General features: G+C 38.4%; 1 protein-coding gene across 4 annotated transcripts in view; it reads right to left on the reverse strand.

Moving 5' to 3' along the window:
• Nucleotides 1-6,151: 6,151 nt before the first annotated feature.
• The window catches only part of LOC140736146 (calcium-responsive transactivator-like), a 97,891-nt gene continuing 82,474 nt past the window's right edge, over nucleotides 6,152-21,568 (reverse strand). For all 4 annotated transcript variants that reach the window (XM_073061972.1, XM_073061970.1, XM_073061971.1 and 1 more), the window contains one exon: nucleotides 6,152-8,464. In XM_073061972.1, the coding sequence (XP_072918073.1) occupies nucleotides 8,427-8,464 (38 nt within the window). In that variant the 3' untranslated portion in view covers nucleotides 6,152-8,426. The remainder of the gene's footprint in view (nucleotides 8,465-21,568) is intronic.

Here is a 21,568-nt window from a genome sequence, read left to right on the forward strand (position 1 = left end):
AAAAGGAGCAAGGTGCAACGTTTCAGGTCAAAGACCTTTCGTCAGACCTGGGAAGTTAGTTTTCAGATGCAGAGAGTTGGAATGGATAGGACAAATGTAATATTTCTGATGGGGTGAGAACAGGACTCCGGGTATGCCAAGACTCATTAAGACCTAAACAGAACGTCAGGAATGCGCCAACCAAGTTGCCGGAGGTAGTGCAATTTCCCTGCGTTTGGCCATATCCTTCCATCTAAACCAGGGGTTCTTAACTTTTTTATGTCATGGACCTTTACCATGGGGTCCATGGGCCCCAGATCTAAACTTTTCCTATGCACGTAACTGTCTAAATGCTGTTTAAGTGTCACAACTGTACCTACCTCAACCACTTCTTTGACAGCATTTCTATATACCTTGCCCATCCGGTCCCTTTAAAATCTTTAATCTCTCCCTTTAAATCTACGTCCTCTAGTTTTGTACTTCCCTTACCTGGAGAAAACTTTTTTTTTTAGCTTATTGGTGCCCCTCCTGATTTTATAAATCTCTACAAGGTCACGTCACAACATCCTACGCTTCAGAGAAAAAAGTCCTAGCCTGCTCATCCTCGTCTTATAACCAAAGCACTCCAGTCCGAGTAATATTCTTGTGTCTTTTTCGCACCCTCCCTAAATTAATGGCATTCCTCCTATAGCAGGGCAACCAGAACTGTATGCAGTACTTCCAAATGTGACCTTAGAACATAAAACAGTACAGCACTGGACAGGCCATTTAGCCTATAATGTGGTGCCAGTAGTAGTGTCGATAATAAATGATCTCCTCGTGTATCATGCATATTCCTCTAATCCATTGATATGCATATGTCTATCGAAAAGCCTCTTCAATTCCACCAAACTTCCTGCTTCCACTACTACTACCCCGGTAACTCAATCCAGGCACCAACCCCTCTAAGTAAAATTTGCAGTTTGTTGTCTTTTGCACTTTGGTTGTTTGTTACTCCTTTTGGGTCTGGTCTTTCATTGATTCTTTTGTGTTTCTTGTATTCATAGAATCATAGAAATCTACAGCCTATTACAGGCCCTTCGGCCCACAATGTTGTACCGACCATGTAACCTACTCTAGGAACTGCCTAGAATTATCCTACCACATAGCCCTCTATTTTTTTAAGCTCCATGTAAAGCCTCTTAAAAGACCCTATTGTATTCACCTCTACCACTGTTGCTGGCAGTGCATTCCACACACCCACCACTCTACGTAAAAAACTTACCTCTAACATCCCCTTTGTTCCTACTTCCAAGCACGTTAAAACTATACCCTCTCGTGTTAGCCATTTCTTCCTGGCTATCCACACAATCAATCCTCTCATCATCTTATACACCTCTATCAGGTCACCTCTCATCCTCCATCACTCCAAGGAGAAAAGGCAAAGTTCACTCAAACTATTCTCATAAGGAATGCTCTCCAATCCAGGCAACATCATGTAAATCTCCTCTGTACTCTCTCAATAATATCCATAATCTTCCTATAGTGAGGTGACCAGAACTGAACATAGTACTCCGAGTGGGGTCTAACTAAGGTCTTATATAGCTTTAACATTACCTCATGGCTCTTGATCTCAATCTGATGGTTGATGAAGGCCATCACACCATACATCTTCTTAACAAAACTGTCAACCTGAGCAGCAGCTTTGAGTGTCCTATGGACATGGACCTCAAGATCTTGCTGATGCTACACACTGCCAAGAATCTTACCATTAACATTATATTTTATCTTCAAATTCGACATACCAAAATGAACCACTTCACATTTATCTGAGTTGAAATTCATCTGCCACTTCTCAGCCCAGTTCTGCATCTTATCAATGTCTGGCTGTCAACTCTGACAACCCTCCAGACTATCCACAACAACCTCAACTTTTGTGTCATCAGCAAACTTTCTAACCCACCCTTCTACGTCCTCATCCGGGTCATTTATAAAAATCACAAAAAGGAGGGGGTCCCAGAACAGATCCCTGCAGAACCCCACTGGTCACCATCCTCCGTGCAGAATATGAACCACCTACAACCACCCTTTGCCTTCCGTGGGCAAGCCAATTCTACATCCACAATGCAAGATCTCCTTGGATCCTGTGCCTCCTTACTTTCTGAATGAGCCTTGCATGGTGATCCTTATCAAATACCTTACTGAAATCCATATACACTACATCCACTGCTCTACCGTGATCAATGTGTTTTGTTACCTCCTCAAAGAATTCAATTAGGCTCGTAAGGCATGACCTGCACTTGACAAAGCCATGCTGACTATCCCTAAACATATTTTGTCTCTCCAAATGCTGATAAATCCTACCCCTCAGGATCTTTTCCAACAATTTGCCCACCATTTAAGTAAGACTCACTGGTCTATAATTTCCTGGGTTATCTTTATTCCCTATCTTGAACAAGGGAACAACATTTGCAACCTTCCCGTCCACTGGTACTTCTCCTGTCCCCATTGATGATGCAAAGATCATTGCCAAAGGCTCAGCAATCTTGCTTCCCACAGTAGCCTGGGGTATATCTCGTCTTGTCCCAATGACTTATCTAACTTAATACCTTTCTAAAACTCCAGCACATCCTCTTTCTTAATGTCTATACACTCAAACATTTCAGTCCACTGTAAGTCACCCCCACAAATGCCAAGGTCCTTTTCACTGGTGAATACTGAAGCAAAGTATTCATTAAGTACCTCCGCTACCTCATCCGGCTCCTTGCATGTTTCACTATTGCACCTGATTGGTCCTATTCTCACACAGCTCATCCTCTTGCTCTTCACATACTTGTAGAATGCCTTGGGGTTTTCCTTAATCCTGGTCACCAAAGGCCTTCTCATGGCCCCTTCTAGCTCTCCTGATTTCATTCTTGAGCACCTTCCTGGCACCCTTGTAATTTTCTAGAGCTCTAACAGTACCTACTTTCTTGAACCTTTTGTAAGCTTTTTTCCTCTTAACTAGATTTTCTACAGCCTTTGTACACTATAGTTCTTTTACTCTACCATCCTTTCCCTGCCTCAATGGAACATACCCATGCAGAACGCTATGCAAATGTTACCTGAACATTTGCCACATTTCTGCGGTACATTTCCCTGAGAACATCTGCTTCCAATTTATGTTCCCAAGTTCCTGCCTAATAGCATCATATTTCCCCCTTCCCCAATTAAATGTTTTCACAAATTGTCCACTCCTATCCCTCTCCAGCGCTATGGTATATGAGTTAAGAGTTATGATCACTACCTCCAAAATGCTCTCCCACCAAGAGACTGACAGCTGACCAGATTCATTTCCCAATACCAGATCAAGTACAGCCTCTTCTCTAATTGGCTTATCTACATATTGAGTCAGGAACACACCTAACAAACTCCATCCCACCTTAACCCCTTGCTCTGAGGAGATGCCAGTCAATATTAGGAAAGTTAAAATCACCCATCACACAACCCTATTATTATTGCATCGTTCCAGAATCTGCCTCCCTATCTGCTCCTCGATGCCTCTGTTACAATTGGTGGGAGGCTCTATAAAAACACCCAGTAGAGTTATTGCCCCTTTCATGTTTCTGACTTCCACCCACAATGACTCAGTAGACAATCCCTCCATGACTTCAGTATTTACTGTGAATGCTCACAAGAAAGTGAATCTCAGGATAGTATAGGTGACGTACATGTACTTTGATAATAAAATTTACTTTGAACTTTGAAAAACAATGAAGGAGCAAAAGACAAGCTGCTAGCAGAACTTAGTGTGTCAGGCAACATCTACGGAGGGAAATCAATGATGAGTCCAGATGAAGCATCTCAACCTGAAACATTGACTGTCCATTTCCTTCTACAGATGCTGCCTGCCCCACTCACTGAGTTCTAACAGCAGATTTTTTGCTCCACATTCCAGTATATGTAGTTTCTTGCGTCTCCAAAACAATAAGTGAAGCAGGAGAACGCTGAAACCAAAAGGAGAATACTGAAAATGCTCAGCAGATTGGGCAGTATCTGTAGAGAGCGAAATATGGAGATAATAATACAAATTACAGCATAAATGATGCAGATGAAGAGAGCAAGTTACCTGGAATTGTTGAAATGTCTTTGAGTCCCGATGGCTAAAATTTTGAAACAGTAGACTAGGTGCAGTTCAACAAGTGAATTTTGAGCCTCATTGGAAAAACGCAGGCCCAATGGCTCAGAGGCAAGCAGAGAAATAAAGCACTGGTTTGTCTTGAAAGGAGGTAGTCTTCAGAACAATCACTATAGAGATCATGAGCACCCAAATGCAATACATTAGACTGGAAATGTCAGTGAATCACTGCTTCACCTGGAAGGATGGTTTAGGTTTTGGGATGATAGGAAGGGAAGAAGTTAAGGAGTAGGTGTTGTATTTCCTGTCGTTGCACTGTCATGAGAATGAGAGTAGTTGGAAGTGATGGAACAGCAGATTAGGAAGTGGAGACACAAGAGAAACTGTAGATGCTATAAATCTGGGACAATTCCCTGAAGTAGACCAGAAAGTTGTTCAGTTATAATGCTGAAAAAGGAAGGGAAGAAAATACTATAAGGCACAGAAGCAGAAAAGGGTCATTCAGCCCATTGACTCTGCTCTATCATTCAATCAGGACTGATTTATAATACCTCTCAACTCTATTCTCCTGCCTTCTCCCCATCACCTTTGATGCCTTTACTAATCAAAACCCTATCAACCTTCACTTTAAACATATTAAATGATTAGGCCTCCACAAATTGCAATGAATTCCACAGGTTCACCATCCTCTGACTAAAAAAATTCCTCCTCATCTCTGTCCTCGTATTCTGAGGCTGTGCTCCCAGTCCTAGACTCCGCCGCTAGTATAAAAACTTGGAAAAAGGGCAATGTTACAATGGTCACAGGGAATTTCAATATGCAGGTAGATTGAGAAAATCAGGTTGGTCCTGGAGTCCAAGAGAAAGACTTTATAGAATGCCCCACAAGATGACAATTTAGAGCAACTTATGGTTGAGACCATTAAGGTAGAGGCTTGATTTTTGCTTGGTGATTTAATCTCATTGAAGATAGCCGAAATTGCCGAGGATGATATCTCAAATGTAGGGGCTGGTGGAGTGAGAAATAGGATGCTTTATCCTTGTTCTGGCTGTGGGACAGAAAACAAGAGAAGAAGTGTAGGAAGTAGATGAGACACAGCCAATAGCTCTATTACTGTTTTGCCTAGCTAACCACTTTGTAAAACATTTTCTTTCAGAGTGTAGATGTAACTCAGACCCCTGAAACCAATCACTTTTATTCTCAGTCCCACTCCCACTCTAACCTGCCCATCTGTGGCCTCCTATGCCATTCCAACTATGTCCAATGCTAGCATGATAATCAGCATCTCAACTTCCAATGAGGACTTTAGGACTTATTATCAAATTCAATATTATCAGTTAAGATGGATCTCCAGGAATGCAGCACTCCTTCAGTGCTGCATCAGAGACACAACCTGGACCACATTTGTTAATAATCAACAAACTGAAATTGTGTTTTCAAATCGGTTTGATCAGACCTTGTGTAATAAGTCTGCAGTGACAGGTAAAGAGTTAACAAAATAATAATTTTATATTGACAGCGAGGAAAGAGAATTCAGTGGCTCAGTTTATATGAAAATAAATTTAACTCTTCTCACAAACCTACTGTCTGGGGAATTGAATTATAGCCACTGCTTAAAATACTTGATTTTCCCAATTATGAGTTTGGGTATTAGCAAAGCAGTAAGTTGCCTTTCCCAGAAAGCTGAGGATACAAGAACAGGTTAAGATAGCAGGTTTCCTCTGATGACAAAGCCACTGACATCTCTAAAAGTACAAACCAGCAGTTTTTGTGAATACTCATGCCAGTTGACAAATTGTTTTACTTGATTTCGGCTTTAGAACATAACCACATTAGAATTTGAATCAAGGCATTTTGATTGTAATATCTTCAAATGTACAATACTTTCCACTCCATGATGGCAACTGTCTCACAGAAAAAAATAAGGTATTCTCAGAAGTGTCTTTTTAGGACAGGCCAAATGCTCTGACTTTCTACCACTGGATTATTTTGTTTTCTCTGTCATTTTGTTTTGATGAAAATGTTGAGTAATGAAACCTATTCAATGGGTTGTTGCATACGAACAGTACATTAAAATATAATGAATTGGGTTATTTATTAGATTCTTTTTAAAATTAAAATGTAACAACTTTAAATAGCAACATGAAATTTCTTGTACAGGCAAGACAATTCAACTCACTTGTACTTACATCAAAGCCTGTCGGTCACTAATTCAAACAGCTATTGCCTCCATTTTACAGAGGTACACAAACATCTACTCAGTGGTTAGTGTTTTATTAGATAATGATGAAAAGGAAAAGACTTAACATATTACATTACAACAGATTTCATCAAAAAATTCTGTATTACTAAAATCTCAAGTTTTTTGTTTCTTGAAAACAAGCAGGTGATTGTCACAGTACAATCTGTATTTTAGCTATTTGGCTGTTTAACAGCAAGACAAAAACAACATTGGCTCTATCAGCAAATGAAATGCAAAATGTTCATGTGATTGTACATTGAAATACAATTATTATTTTTTTACAGCAAATAGTGTAGCTTCCATTGCTCATTAATCACATGTCCTTGCATTCCCACATGAGACAAAGATCCTCCAGTTACACAGGCTGGTGCATTCCAGAATTAATGCTTTAAATATTTACACAATATGGTCAACTTTGGACAATTTTTAAAAATACCTCATTACTCCCTTGAATTTTTTTTATATAAAGTACATGACTTACTGGTTAAAAAGGTAATTAACTATGGAAGTGAATGTAACACACAATATATTGTAACACTTCTCTCAAGCTTTATCTCAGCAGGTCCCAATATCCCACCTGTGATGCTTCTTAATTTGAAAGTGACATATTCTAATTTAGAGGTATTTATAATTGATGCCAATACTGGTAAGTTAATAATACAGATAGACAGACCCTTCCTTACAATTAAATTGGTCTGATTAATAAATGTAGAGCCCATTTACTTTAGGCCCAGGTGACTTGACAGAATGTATATATACAACATAGAGTCTTGGAACAATCCAGTGGTCTCTGATAGAGTCTTCTGATAGATGAAAACCAGTGCTGTGAGCATTAACCAACCAGGTCATTAATAACAAGGCTCATTTCTAATCCAAAACCAGAGTAGCCCTTAGACCTGCAATGTATCTTAAAAGATGAAGACAACTTTCGATGACAAATCAACCACAAAAATGAAACATATCAAAATTACCTAACCACAGTAAAACTCCTGCATGATGATTGCAAACATGGAAGCTGTTTGTAGTGATTGAAATCTGGTTATTATGGGCTCAACAGCATTAATTGCTCATAAAGTTTATAGACAATCTTCATTACGCAGCTATATAACAAATTGCACTCTCAAATACAACATTCTTAGAATCAATTATTGTGATACTTTTCAATCATCACATTTGAGGCAATGATAGGAAGACACTACACTAGAACAAAAAAATGCTTGGTTCATCAATTTTTAAGTTTACATCACTCATGAAAACTATCCTATCAACTCTGAAAATCACTTTTATCCTTTGCTTTAGAGGTCTTCATTTCTTTCATGCTACATAACTTTATATTGATTTTGACACCATTTTCATATGACTCAATACAATGACACTTTCTCAGTGTCACTTGTGTAAAAATGTTTGTGTGATGAATTACCAATGCCAATTTGAACACATGCGATAGGAATTAAGTATAGAATGTACTGCCTTCCTTGGAGAAATCAAGTGTACCAACAGTAACTACTGCTGTCCTATCCAAGGTGTAAGGTTTAGGACCAAGGTGACATGTGCTTTCTATTAAACTACCTACAATGTTTTGTTCACTGGTAAATACAACTGCAAAATTCGTGCACAAACTTAGCATGTTGCTTTCAAATCAAATTTTACTAAAAAAACTCAAGTGACTTTTAGTGACCTATATCCAATATTCATATCTCGCACTAATATGGAAGAAATAAATCTTAGTGCAAATTTTAGTATAACCACATGGATGCTTATTTCAACAGGAAAATTCACTGCTTCAGAAAGCATCTGCAAATTTTTGAAACCTTCTTGTGTTTCTGTGGTGGATCAATGGAAGGACACCAGTAATCAACTTGAAATCCTATTAACAGATGCAATTGAACAACAGTGCAACAATTTAAAACATACGATATTCACAGCACCAAGTCTAAACTATTACAGATTGGGTTGTCATTGGTAGTGCAATGAAAAGAATGAAAATTTCTACTACATCCAGAAGCTGCTTTGAGCTATCTCTCAGACATGAAATATGACAGTCCATGCTTTATTTTACTCTGTAAAAAAAAATCAAAGTAGTATACATGACTGGTCCAGTGGTGGCAATCAGCTGTTTCCTATTGCTGGTAGCTTCCGTACTGTGCCTACAAGGAAGAAAAAAACCCAACATCAATAAATTTTCAATGAAATTGATAGAACAAATACAATTATGTGGAATTAGCAGTAATGGCTGCCTTAATCACTTTTTTTTTGCTGGATACTTTGCAGTTCAGCTGTATACTCTAAACATCAAAACGGTAGGTGACAAACTGAAAAGAAATACTTCCTGTAGGATTTGTAGTACTTGTCAAATTCTCTTGTAAATCTTCAGCTTGAGACATAAAACATTTATATTTTATTACATGCAGAACAGTATTCAGCATATTTTGTCTCCTGATTAGCAGAGGCAATTGCAGACTGTCTTGTATGAGTGCCCAGAAACATCTACGATCACAGTCATAAGCCAAAAATTAAATATGGTAATCTTAAAGAGTCTGCATTATAAATAAAGGAATATATCAACAGTGAGAAATATGATGAATGAAATTGCTCTGGGAAACTGAAAGAGTTTCTTCGTTAAATAGCATTGACTGATCTCGGTAATTGGCACAGTTTGATTGAACAAGGACAGGCGGAAATAATAAAGTCACTGTTCCTGATCATTGTTTGGTAAACCTTGCTGGAAAATCATTTTCTTTTTCAACAGAGGAGGATCTAGTGTATGTGATTCATTCTTCTGAAACAACCATCACTGTCCAAAGTCACAGTGAAAAGCCATCTTCTTTCACCTATGTTTTAAAAATTAATGAAGTCTCTGGATGTAGATAATGCCTTCAAGGCCAATTTATGTTTCCCTAATGAAGGCATGATAAGAATACAATCAGAATCAGAGAAATTTCCTCTGAGATTAAGTATAACTTTGTCAGTTAGACTTGGACATGTGATGAAAGACATCCACAGTCTAGGCCTCCATTCCATTCTCCACGCTCGAAAGCTAGTGACATAGACATATGATGAAGGAATTTCGTAGTTGTTAAGTTGGCAAGTGCTGTGGATCAGGACCAGGTGGCACCCGGGTCATCAGGTCCCAGGATCAAATATCTATACGAGCAAGGTGCACAAGGACAGGTGACCCATTTTGTTCACGAGTTGGCGAGTCTGGGGTTTAAGGCCTGCAGTTCAGGATCCTTTCATCAGCCAGAACTGGGGCCAATACCAAAGATCAAAGCCCGATGGTTGAAGCACTAGGTGTATGAATCTAACAGTCCACTGGGGAAGTCAGAGACCTATTGTCTACATGTCTGGAAGTCTGTCCTATGGTTCGAGGCCTATATGTATGTGTGAGTGGGTGGATGGGTGGGAGGGAGGAAAGAGACTTGCTTTATCTGTTGTTGTTTTGTTGCTTGTTATGTTCTATTTTTATGTTCTGAATTCTTCTGCTAAACATTGTGGGCATGATATGTGGATACTGAAATATGTGGCAACATTGGTGGGTTGCCCCCAGCACATCCATAGGATGTGCTGGTTGTTAACACAATGACACAGTTCACTATATGTTTTGATGTACATGTGACAAATAAAATAATCTAAATTTAGAACATGTGGCTTGCCAGACCTGGTCAATGTGCAATAAAGAAGCAATCATATTGCTATCAGATGAGAATTGCAGATGCCCTCCTTAAACTAGTTTTGTTGAAAGAGTTGGGTCTTTAGTACAATTCAACTGTTTCACAGTTGCTTTAATTGACATAAATTAATTACATTTTTATATTTACATTATTTTTAAACTAAATTTTAATTTTTAAAACTGCTACGGTTGACTTTGAACTAATGTTCTCTATATTATCAATCCTGAGTCAAATGTACTAAATGCATGAAATAATATAAGCTTATTGTTCACCAGTTACAATATTTAACTCTATTGAAGTCAATAAAAACAACTACAACAAATTTCAAAAATAGGTACAACCCGAATGGATTAACTATATTGCATGATTGGTACATGCAAATGAAAAAAAATTTCTACTTACCATTATACACCATATATAAATTTTATATAAGCCACCATTGGTTCAAAGGTACATCACTGTTAAAATATGCTTTATCTAATGCTGGTAGAGTTTTGTAACTCTTAATACTTTTACACATACCTCTAGCTTTCTGCAGTATTTGACTGCAAAAATTTTAAACATTGCTGACGATAAATCATAAATAATATATTTATTCTATAAACATATATCAAAAGCTCATTATGTACCCTTTCAACAAAAATAAATTTTTACTTCTATCTCTCTATCTGTTGCATGACCTGATGAGTATTTCTAGCATTTTCTAATTGTTTATATCAGATTTCCAGCATTTTTTTTTTGCTTTTTTACAACTGTTTAATTCATTGCTCCTTCCCTTCCAGAAAATAACAGTTTGAAGCAGCTCTACTCCTTTCTCTGATCTACTCCTTTCTCTGAAATAATTGATTTACTCTTTTTATCTTGTTCTCCTCCCAGTTTTTGGTTTATTTTCTGGCTTTGAAAAAGTTTCAATGACAAATGACCTGAAATGTTTACTCCATGCATGCAGGTGAATTATTCCAGCATTATTTCTCCAGATGCCTAGCATCTGCAACTTCATACTTTGCAACAGCACCTAACAGCTATCGAGGTATAAACTAGCTAGATATCTATCACTTCCTTTGGTCAAAATCAGTAACTTACTATTACTGTATGCAAGAATTTGCAGAGCTAAAGCAATCTTGCAGAAGTTCTCTATCTCAGCTTTTACTGGTTATCCAAAAGGGCTGGTTTAAAATACACAACACACATCTTACAACTTCCTGACATACAACTTGATGGTCAATGCCTTCAAATATAATTCCTTTTCTATCTGATTAATTATTAATTTTGGAGTCTCACTGTGTGAAGAAACTGCTGTTTAGAGACCCCGTCACATCTCTAACAGAACACAGCAATCCTAATTTTAACTGCGTTGTTCAAAATAAGTTCTGCACTGCAGCAATGAATTTCAATCTTAACACATATTTCAATGAACTCAATTAAATGGTGCAAACAATAAAATGTCCTTTATTAGGATATGAAGATGTAAATATTTTTCACTTAGATTACAACATGGGAAGTTTTAACAAGGTAGAAAAAGATGGCAGTAAATTAAATTGCTCCAAGGTACATAAACTTAAATATATTTGGGCTGTAAAATAAACATAATTACCTTTTACATAGATTTAGTCAAAATAACTGTTAGATCTTTATTATTTAAAACAACTGATTACAGATTTTTAACTATTCCTATATAATATTAAATAGAACAAAGACAATTGTTCTAGGAGTAATAGAGATAAAAAAAAACTATAAGAAAATATTCTACAGTATATTTTTTAATAACCTTACTAAAGGTACTGCAGAAATTCATGCAAAAGAGCACACTTTCACTTAAAAATTCTCAGCTCTTCAAGTATGATAAACTACCCTCATGTAGAAGATTCCAAACAAAAATAACAACCGATCACCTGTGACCTGTAAGCTTCTGATTTGGTAGTTAATATTACCTTGGATAGAGGCACTCAGCAGTTTGTTTTCATACCTCACTGATCCTCTGCACCACTAAACTGAGATGTGATTTTTTTTTTACAAAATCTTCAGTTGTGTTTTCTCAAAATATCTCAACACAAGAAGCAAATTACTCGAACTGATTTCCAAATGAATTTCATTTTGCCATGAAATTTATTTTGAATCCTATAACTTCCAAGTGAGAACATACAAATATTTGTGCAAGTTTTTCTATTCCAGAAATCAGAAGGAGCACTGGATCAAAACATGGGAACTTTAATCCCTAGAAAGACCCTTAGCACTTAACAGTCATAATCCTCCAATCTATGGAATAAGTGGCAGGCAAATGAACACCTGGAACAATCTAGAGACAAAACAAAATTAAAATCCATTTTTAGCAACTCAACATCTTTCCAAACAATTCCATGAAAAATATAAATTGCATTGGTGGAAATCACTGTCTTTCATAAGGTGATTAAAAAGTAAGATGAAGGATTATGGCCTGGTTGCATCATGGTATAGTATGGAAACACCAATGCCCAAGAACTGGAAAAAAGCCTACAAAAAGTGATAGACAGCCCAGTCCATCACAGGCAAAGGCCTTCCCACCATTTAGCACATCCACAGGGAGTGCTGCTACAAGAAAGCAGCATCCAGTACTGAGGCCCCCCTCCCCACCACCCAGGCTCTCTTTTTGCTACTGCCATTGGGAAGGAGGTACAGGAGTATTAGACCCCACACCACCAGGTTTAGTAACAGTTATTACCCTACAGCTATCAAGCTCCTGAACCAGCATAGATAACTTCACTCACCTCACTCAACAATTTATGTTTTCAGCATTATTTATTAACTAATTTATTATTATTTTGGTATTTGCACAGATTGTCTTCTTCTGCACATGGTCATTTGTCAGTCTTTGTGTGCAGCTTCTCACTGATTTTACTGTATTTCTTTGTTCTACTGTGAATGCCTGCAAGAAAATGAAATTCAGTAGTATATGGTGACATATACATACTTTGATAATAAATTTACTTTGAACTTGTAAATTTGTGAATGTTAGGAATTCAGGGATTTCAAAAAAAAAATGTATATTGAAATTATAATCAGTTCTTCCTTGATCAATAAAGATTGTATCTGGACAATCTATTAAATAATGACCATAGAAATAAATCAGAGAAAATTAGTTGCTCTTATTTCCTAGAATGTCAAAAGCTATTCATTGAACATTTTGTGTAGAGAATTGTCTATTACTACACTGGACAAATAAAGCTTTGGCACTCTGTAGATAAAGCTGTGGTGTCCTGATTTCACAGATAGAGTTCATTTTAAAGAACTACAAGACCTAAAGAATATTCTGTTTGTGTGACAAAGATACAGTTGTCCTTCATATGTTACTTTGCTCACTTATTCTTTATGTTCTAATGCAATAACGACAAGTTCACGCATTGTGCTGAAGAATCTGAATCAAATTCAGGGAGGGCTGAAATGCAGCAAAGTGGAACACTATTTTTCACAATATCATTAATTTTACACTCTGTAGAGAGCTTTTCAAATGACGATTCAAGTGAATTTTGCAAAATAAAATTATGGAAAAATTGCAGATAATTATCTTAATTTTAAGCACCACTCCCCCATTAAAGAGCGAAACATTTCTGGGAAAACAAAACATGACTTAGACTCAGTGTCATTATGGATGTAGCATTTGTGGACAACCTTTTTTCACTTAGTCCTAAAATTTTTAATGTTAGTTAGTGGTAAAAGCAGTGATAAACAAAAGATGTCTTTAAACACCTAACATAAACAGAAGAGGGTGTCACAAAATCAACAGTGATTTCTTCATATGCCTGGTCAAGGACTAGATAGCAATCAACATTCTTCAGCATGTAACCAAATTAGATGGCATTATTTTTGTTTCAAAGTGTGGTAATCAAGAACTTGTACAAGGTAGTTTTGGATGTGATTCACTTAATTAAGAGTAATTCATTCCCAGCTTCAGGTATCCAATTAATATCATCACAAAATTCAACCTTATTGTAAGTTGCTGCTTTAAAATTCTGCACTATTACTGCCATGGAATAGTCTGATTGGAACAAATGGAACAGCATCAAGGAAATACAAAGCCTGAGAGCCATGAGGCAAAGTCTGAAGGACAGCAGGAGCAGAAGGACCAAAAATAAAATGATTCCCTGCTTAGTATCCCACAGCCTAATTTTCCTTCTGGGTGGAAGGGATTTCCCCATTACTACCTTACCTTTCTTAGTGGTCCAGTATCAACTCTCACGTCCCTTTTACTCTTCATATAACTGAAAGAACTTTTAGTCTCCTGCTTTACGTTATAGGCTAGTTTGCCCTCATATTTCATCTTTTCACTTCTATAGATTTTTCAGTTGCCTTTTGTTGAATATTATAAGCTTCCCAATCATCCAACTTCCCACTCAGTTTTGCTACCTTATATGCCCTTTCCTTGGCTTTTATGCAGTTCTTAACTTCCTTCATCAGCCACGGTTTCTTACTGCTGCCATTTGAGAACTACTTCTTCTGTGGGACATATCTATCCAGCACCTTGTGAACAATTCCCAGAAACTTCAGCCATCTCTACTCTACCATCATCTCCACCAGTATCCTCTTCCAATCCACCTGGGAAAGCTTCTCTCTCATGCCTCTGTAATTCCCTTAAAGCGACTTATGCTTCTCTCTCTCAAATTGCAGTACGAATTCAATCATATTATGATCACTGCCTCCTAAGGGTTCCTGTATGTTAAGCTCCCTAATAAGATCTGGTTATTACACAACACCCAAACTAAGACAGCTTTTCCCTCATGTAAAATGTAATTTCATCTGCAGTTTCAAGGGCATTGATCTTCTTCATAAACCTATGCTTGCACTTTGTCCCATGCCTCTTGAGAATCCACAAATGTGTTTGCTACACTGTACCTTGATCTGCTACTAAACTCACAAACTCAATCAAGGTAGTCTTAAAAAAAAATCATGCTGGCTCTCCTGGACTTAACTTACTCAATCAAAGTTCATTTGGTTTCCAGTAAGTTTCCAAAACCATTTCACCACTAACATTAGGATGCCTAATTTATATTTTCCTCTGCATCCCTCTTCATCTTTCTTGAACAGTTATCTAACATTAGAAATAGTCAATATTCCTGCTCTACTAGCCTATGAGGTCTGAAGTATTGATATCAATTCTTCTGCTTTTACCACCTTTTTTTTTTAGGTATCCGATTTCATCCAATATTCTTAAATAGCTTCTATCACAGCCCTAACCATAGCTTCAGTCTCTTAGCATAATTGTTACATTACTCAATACCAAATTATATTCTGCAATATGTCACCAAATTATATTCCTGGAATTGATGATGCCTTAATCTGAGAAATGAAATATTGGGAATCTTTGACCTGTTGAATATCAAAAGGTCTACAATTGAAATAAGTATTGTTTTCTGACCCTTGCATTAGCAATTTTATAAACAAATTTATAAATAAATGATTCATATTTTCAGGAAATGAAAGACCATAAGATATAGGAGCAGAAGTAAGCCATTCCGCCCATTGAGTCTGATCTGCCATTCAATCATGGTCTGATCCAATTCTTGCAGCCATCCCTACTCTCCTGCCTTCTCCCCATACCCTTTGATGCCCTGGCTAATCAAGAACCTATCTATCTCTGCCTTAAATTCACCCAATGACTTGGCCTCCACAGCTGCTCGTGGCAATAAATTCCACAGATTTACCACCCTCTGACTAAAGTAATTTCTCCAGATCTCTGTTCTAAAAGAATGTCCTTCAATCCTGAAGTCGTGCCCTCTTCTAGATTCCCCTATCATGGGAAATAACTTTGTCATATCTAATCTGTTCAGGCCTTTTAACATTCGGAATGTTTCTATGAGATCCCCCCTCATTCTCCTGAACTCCAGGGAATACAGCCCAAGAGCTGTCAGACGTTCCGCATACGGTAACCCTTTCATTCCTGGAATCATTCTCGTGAATATTTTCTGAACCCTTTCCAATGTCAGTACACCCTTTCTAAAATAAGGAGCCCAAAACTGCACACATACCCCTAGTGTGGTTTCACGAGTGCCTTATACAGCCTCAACATCATACCCTGCTCTTGTATTCTATACTTCTAGAAAAGAATGACAACGTTGCATTTGCCTTCTTCACCACCGACTCAACCTGGAGGTTAACCTTTAGGGTATCCTGCACAAGGACTCCCAAGTCCCTTTCCATCTCTGCATTTTGAATTCTCTCCCCATCTAAGTAATAGTCTGCCCATTTATTTCTTCCACCAAAGTGCATGACCATACACTTTCCAACATCGTATTTCATTTGCCACTTCTTTGCCCATTCCCCTAAACTATCTAAGTCTCTCTGCAGGCTCTCTTTTTCCTCAACACTATCTTTGTATCATTGGCAAGTTTAGCCACAAATCCATTAATCCCATAGTCCAAATCATTAACATATATCGTAAAAAGCAGCGCTCCCAACACTGACCCCTGTGGAACTCCACTGGTAACCATAGACAGGCTCCACTGGTAATGTTTCAGCCTAAAATCAATCACCTGAGTGAGGGTAACTAATAAAGCACAGAAGCAGATTTGATCTTGCTGGTTGAAATTATGCTTTGAATCCGTTCAGTGATCATTTAATACTAACAAATTAAGGGTCAAAAGACTCTAAATAGACCAGAGAGAAAACATCTTTTCCAAAATCTTTAGGGTAACACATCACTGTCTGGAATCAGTGAAATGGAGATACAGCTAAACAGTTTCCTTGAGATTAGCATTAATGCCAGTACAGAACAGGAATTAAACTGGTTTTAAGCCTGAGGCAATTATTGCACATCAAAATCAATGCAGAAATAACTCCAACAGAGTTTAAAGCTTTAGATTTTGGGAATATAATCACTTCTTTAGCACTTTCTTTTGGTACTACTGCAAAACATGGATTTGGATCAAAACTGTTGACAAAAAAAACAGCAAGTACTTTTTCAAGGTTCATAGCATTCAAAATAATAGCCAGAAGAACCAATGCTGCCCAATGTGTAAATTTATTTTGAGAATTTCTGGTTCTATTGTTACGCATGCTGCCTAACAATCTGATGAACTGAGGCTCACAATTTTTTAATGCCTCCAATATGAAACCAAGCAGCAATCTAGCAAAAAGATGATAGCTGTAGGTTGTTTCAGTCTATCAAAAAAGTTGTTATTGCTGTAGAACCACATAAGCACATGCTTCACTTAACAAGTGACAATGGACGTCTAAAACATTTCACAAATAAAAGAAGAAATAATCAAAAGGAAAAAAGACTAACAAAAGAGGCCCTCAGGAGCAAAGCATGTTTTAGAACATCACCAATACCCAAAGGATATCACTATCAGCCAGTGAACCAAGATTTGAAATGTAATGTCCCGATGCATTTTAGGAAATGTGGCAAATAATTTCTCCACTGGAAGCTCCTACAAATTGCAATTTGTCGGAGGATTACTTAGGGGTGATATTAACCAAGATAACATCAGACATACCCAAAGGCAGTGAATTAAGTACAACTACCAACAAATAAAAGTGAATGTAAAGACAGTCTTAAACTACATCATTTTACACCAATCTCTAGTAAAGGACAAGAATCAAAAAATTCTCTTCATAGAGTGTGAATTTAGCAGAAAAAATTGAAAAGTCAGGAGAAGAAAAAGAGTGAAAGTATGGGTCAGAACAGAAAAAAAGCAATGATCTACAACTAGGATTACCATGCACAATACAATTCAATTTCATTGAAAATAGAAGTATTGAAAATTAGGAGCTTCACAAAAATAACATGAAGTCAAATTTGCTTTCTAATCATTGTGCACTTTGGCATGCACAATGGCATAAAATGGTGTGCAAAGGAAGTCCAAACACTACTTTCTTAAACTTTAAACAAATATATGGGCTATGCCTTCACTTGCCATTCATGCAGAAATCACTTTTTACGTTGCTTGTGAAGCCACCTTCTGGGTGAATGCTGGAATCATTTCTGCTAGGTACTGTTTAAGTGAGCCATTTACCTGGCTATGCATCCAGAAGCCAAACGTTGCCCCGTCTAGAGTAAATTAACCAAGCAACCATCCCTCAATCCTTGTCCAACTACTGATTTGCCAACCCAATTACTTATTATACTCATTATACATCCACTTAAAATACTGATTGCACCATCCTTTGTATGACCAGCAGCCAATCTGCACAGCGGAGATTTGAAAGGAAGTTACTTCAATCAGGTCCACTGCCTGAACATAAAAGACAGTACAGTAAAAATGAGCTTTAACCAATGGCCATTCTGGACATTAGAAGTTTTGAGAGGAGTGGACTTTAATCGGGTCCAGAAGGATAAAAGGCAGCAGTGGGTCACTAAAGCGAACAAGAGCTTTGACTAGCGACCAGTCGGCATTTGGGATTGATTAGCAAGAGCAAATTAAAGGAAGGCAGGGGAAGCACAGTGGCCATTGTGTGAGTGGACACAGGGTGGTGATCTTGTGAGTCTTCAGCTCTTCGAGTTTTCAGTCCGAGAAATCAAAGGAAAGAAAAGTTTAAGTTTTTTCATTCTCTTCTTTATATCTGCTCAGCTAGGACAGTAAAGATACCAGCCAGGATAGTGGAATGCTTATCTCGTAGAATGTGGGAAGGCAGGGAGACCTCCAGTGTCCCTGAAGACTACAATGTGAAAAGTGCATCTAGCTGCAGCTACTAACAAAATACTTTAAGGAGTTGAAGCTGGAACTGGATGAACTTCGGATTATTCGGGAGGCTGAGGGGGTGATTGATAAGACATATAGAGATGCAGGACACAGGAAACTGGGTGACAGTCAGGAAAGGGAAAGGGGCTAAGGAGCCAGTGCAGAGTACCCCATCCCTTCAACACAGGTATCACCTTGGATACTGTCGGGGGTGGGGGGGGAGGTGAATGACCTAACAGAGGAAAGTTACAGTGGTTGGATTTCTGGCACTAAGTCTGGCTCTGTAACCCAGAAGGAAAGTGGGGGCAGCAGGGAAGAAGAGGCATGCTGTGGTGATTGAGGATTCATTAGTTAGGAGAATGGACAGGAGTTCTGTGGGTGAGAACAAGATTCCCGGATGATGCAGGGGCCCTGGCAGATATATTTAAAATGTCGGTATCTACGGGTGTGCTGAAGGATTGGAGGATAGCTCATGTTGTTCCGTTGTTTAAAAAAGGCTCTAAAAGTAATCCGGGAAATTATAGGCCGGTAAGTTTGATGTTGGTAGTAGGTAAATTATCGGGAGGAGTACTAAGAGATAGGATCTACAAGTATTTGGATAGATAGGGACTTATTAGGGAGAGTCAACACGACTTAATACAAATCTATTAGAGTTTTTCGAGGAGGTTACCACGAAAGTGGATGAAGGGAAGGCAGTGGATGTTGTCTACATGGACTTCAGTAAGGTCTTTGACAAGATCCTGCATGGGAGATTAGTTAGGAAGATTCAGTCACTAGGCATACATGGTGAGGTAGTAAATTGGGTTAGACATTGGCTCAATGGGAGAAGTCAGAAAGTGGTAGTGGAGGATTGCTTCTCTGAGTGGAGGCCTGTGACTAGTGGTGTGCCACAGGGACCAGTGCTGGGTCCATTGTTATTTGTCATCTATATCAATGATCTGGATGATAATGTGATAAATTGGATCAGCAAATTTGCTGATGATACAAAGATTGGAGGTGTAGTGGACAGTGAGGAAGGTTTCCAAAGCTTGCAGAGGGATTTGGACCAGCTGAAAAAATGGGTTGAAAAATGGCAGATGGAGTTTAATACAGACAAGTGTGAGGTATTGCACTTTGGAAGGAAAAACCAAGGTAGAACGTACAGGGTAAATGGTAGGGCACTGAAGAGTGCAGTAGAAGACGGGTCTGAGAATACAGATACAAAATTCCCTAAAAGTGGTGTCACAGGTAGACAGGGTCATAAGAGAGCTTTTGGTACATTGGCCTTTATAAATCAAAGTATTGAGTCTAAGAGTTGGAATGTTATGGTGAGGTTGTATAAGGCATTGGTGAGGCTGAATTTGGAGTATTATGTGCAGTTTTGGTCACTGAATTACAGGAAGGATATTATTAAGGTTGAAAGAGTGCAGAGAAGTTTACAAGGATGTTGCCGGGACTTAAGAAACTGAGTTACAGAGAAAGGTTAGGACTTTATTCCCTGGAGTGTAGAAGAATGAGGGGAGATTTGATAGAGGTATATAAAATTATGATGGGTATAGATAGAGTGAATGCAAGCAGGCTTTTTCCACTGAGGCAAGGGGAGAAAAAAAAGAGGACATGGGTTAAGGGTGAAGGGGGAAAAGTTTAAAGGGAACATTAGAGGGGGCTTCTTCACACAGAGAGTGGTGGGAGTGTGGAATGAGCTGCCAGATGAAGTAGTAAATGCAGGCTCATGTTTAGCATTTAAGAAAAACTTGTCAGGTATATGGATGAGAGGTGTATGGAGGGATATGGTCCAGGTGCAGGTCAGTGGGACTAGGCAGAAAAATGGTTCGGCACAGCCAAGAAGGGCCAAGAGGCCTGTTTCTGTGCTGTGATGTTCTATGGTTCTATATGTTGCCTCCTGAGTGCCAGGGTCCTAGGTATTTTGGGTTGAGTCCTCAACATTCTTAAGTGGGAGGGTGAACAGCCGTGGTCCATATAGGTACCAATGACATGGTAGGACAAGTGACGAGGTTCTGTATAAGGAACTCAGAGATTTAGGTACTAAGTTAAAGGGCAGGGCCTCCAGGGTTGTGATCTCTGGGCTGCTACTTGTGCCTGTGATAATGAGGTCTGAACTAGAAAGATTATACAATTTTATACGTAGCTAAGGAGTTGGTGTAGGAGGGAGAGCATAAGATTTTCGGATCATTGGACTCTCTTCCAGGGAAGGTGGGACCTGTACAGGAGGAACGGTTTGCACCTGAATTGAAGGGGGATTAATATCCCAACGGGAAAGTTTGTTAATGCTGCATGATGGGATTCAAACTAGTGTTGCATGGGAATGGGAACCTGAGTGCCAGAACAGTTAGTAGAGAAGTTGTGAAGGCAGATGCCGGTAAGTAATCAGACAAAAGTTAGGAATCAAGCAGTTGAGTAAGGTGCGACAAGTATCCTGAGCTGCGTACATTTCAATGCAAGAAATACCGTAGGAAAGGTGGACAATAGTTCTGAAGATGACATAGCTGGTTTACAAACAGAGGCAATGTGCAGTGAGGAGAGGATGTTGATAGGGATAAGTTGCAGTCAACAGGATGAGTTGCAACTTAAAAAGTGGACAAAATTGAAAAGGGTGAAGAGGACTGAAGGTCTTGTATTTGAATGTGTGCAGTTTACGGAACAAGGTAGATGAACTTGCACCACAGTTGCAGATTGACAGGTATGATGAATCATCACTGAATCATGGCTGAAAGAAAATTATAGCTGGGAGCTTAATGTCCAAGAATACACAAGGATACGCAGGAAGGCAGAGGTGGCAGAATTGCTCTGTTAGTAAAAAATGAAATCAAATCATTGGAATGAGGTGACATGGTGAAAAGAACTAACAAACTGCAAGGGTAAAAAGACTCTGATCAGAGTTGTATACAGACCCCCAAACAGTAGTAAGGATGTGGCCTACAAGTTACAA

This window comes from Hemitrygon akajei, chromosome 11 (genome assembly GCF_048418815.1).
Source record: "Hemitrygon akajei chromosome 11, sHemAka1.3, whole genome shotgun sequence".
NCBI lineage: Eukaryota > Metazoa > Chordata > Chondrichthyes > Myliobatiformes > Dasyatidae > Hemitrygon > Hemitrygon akajei.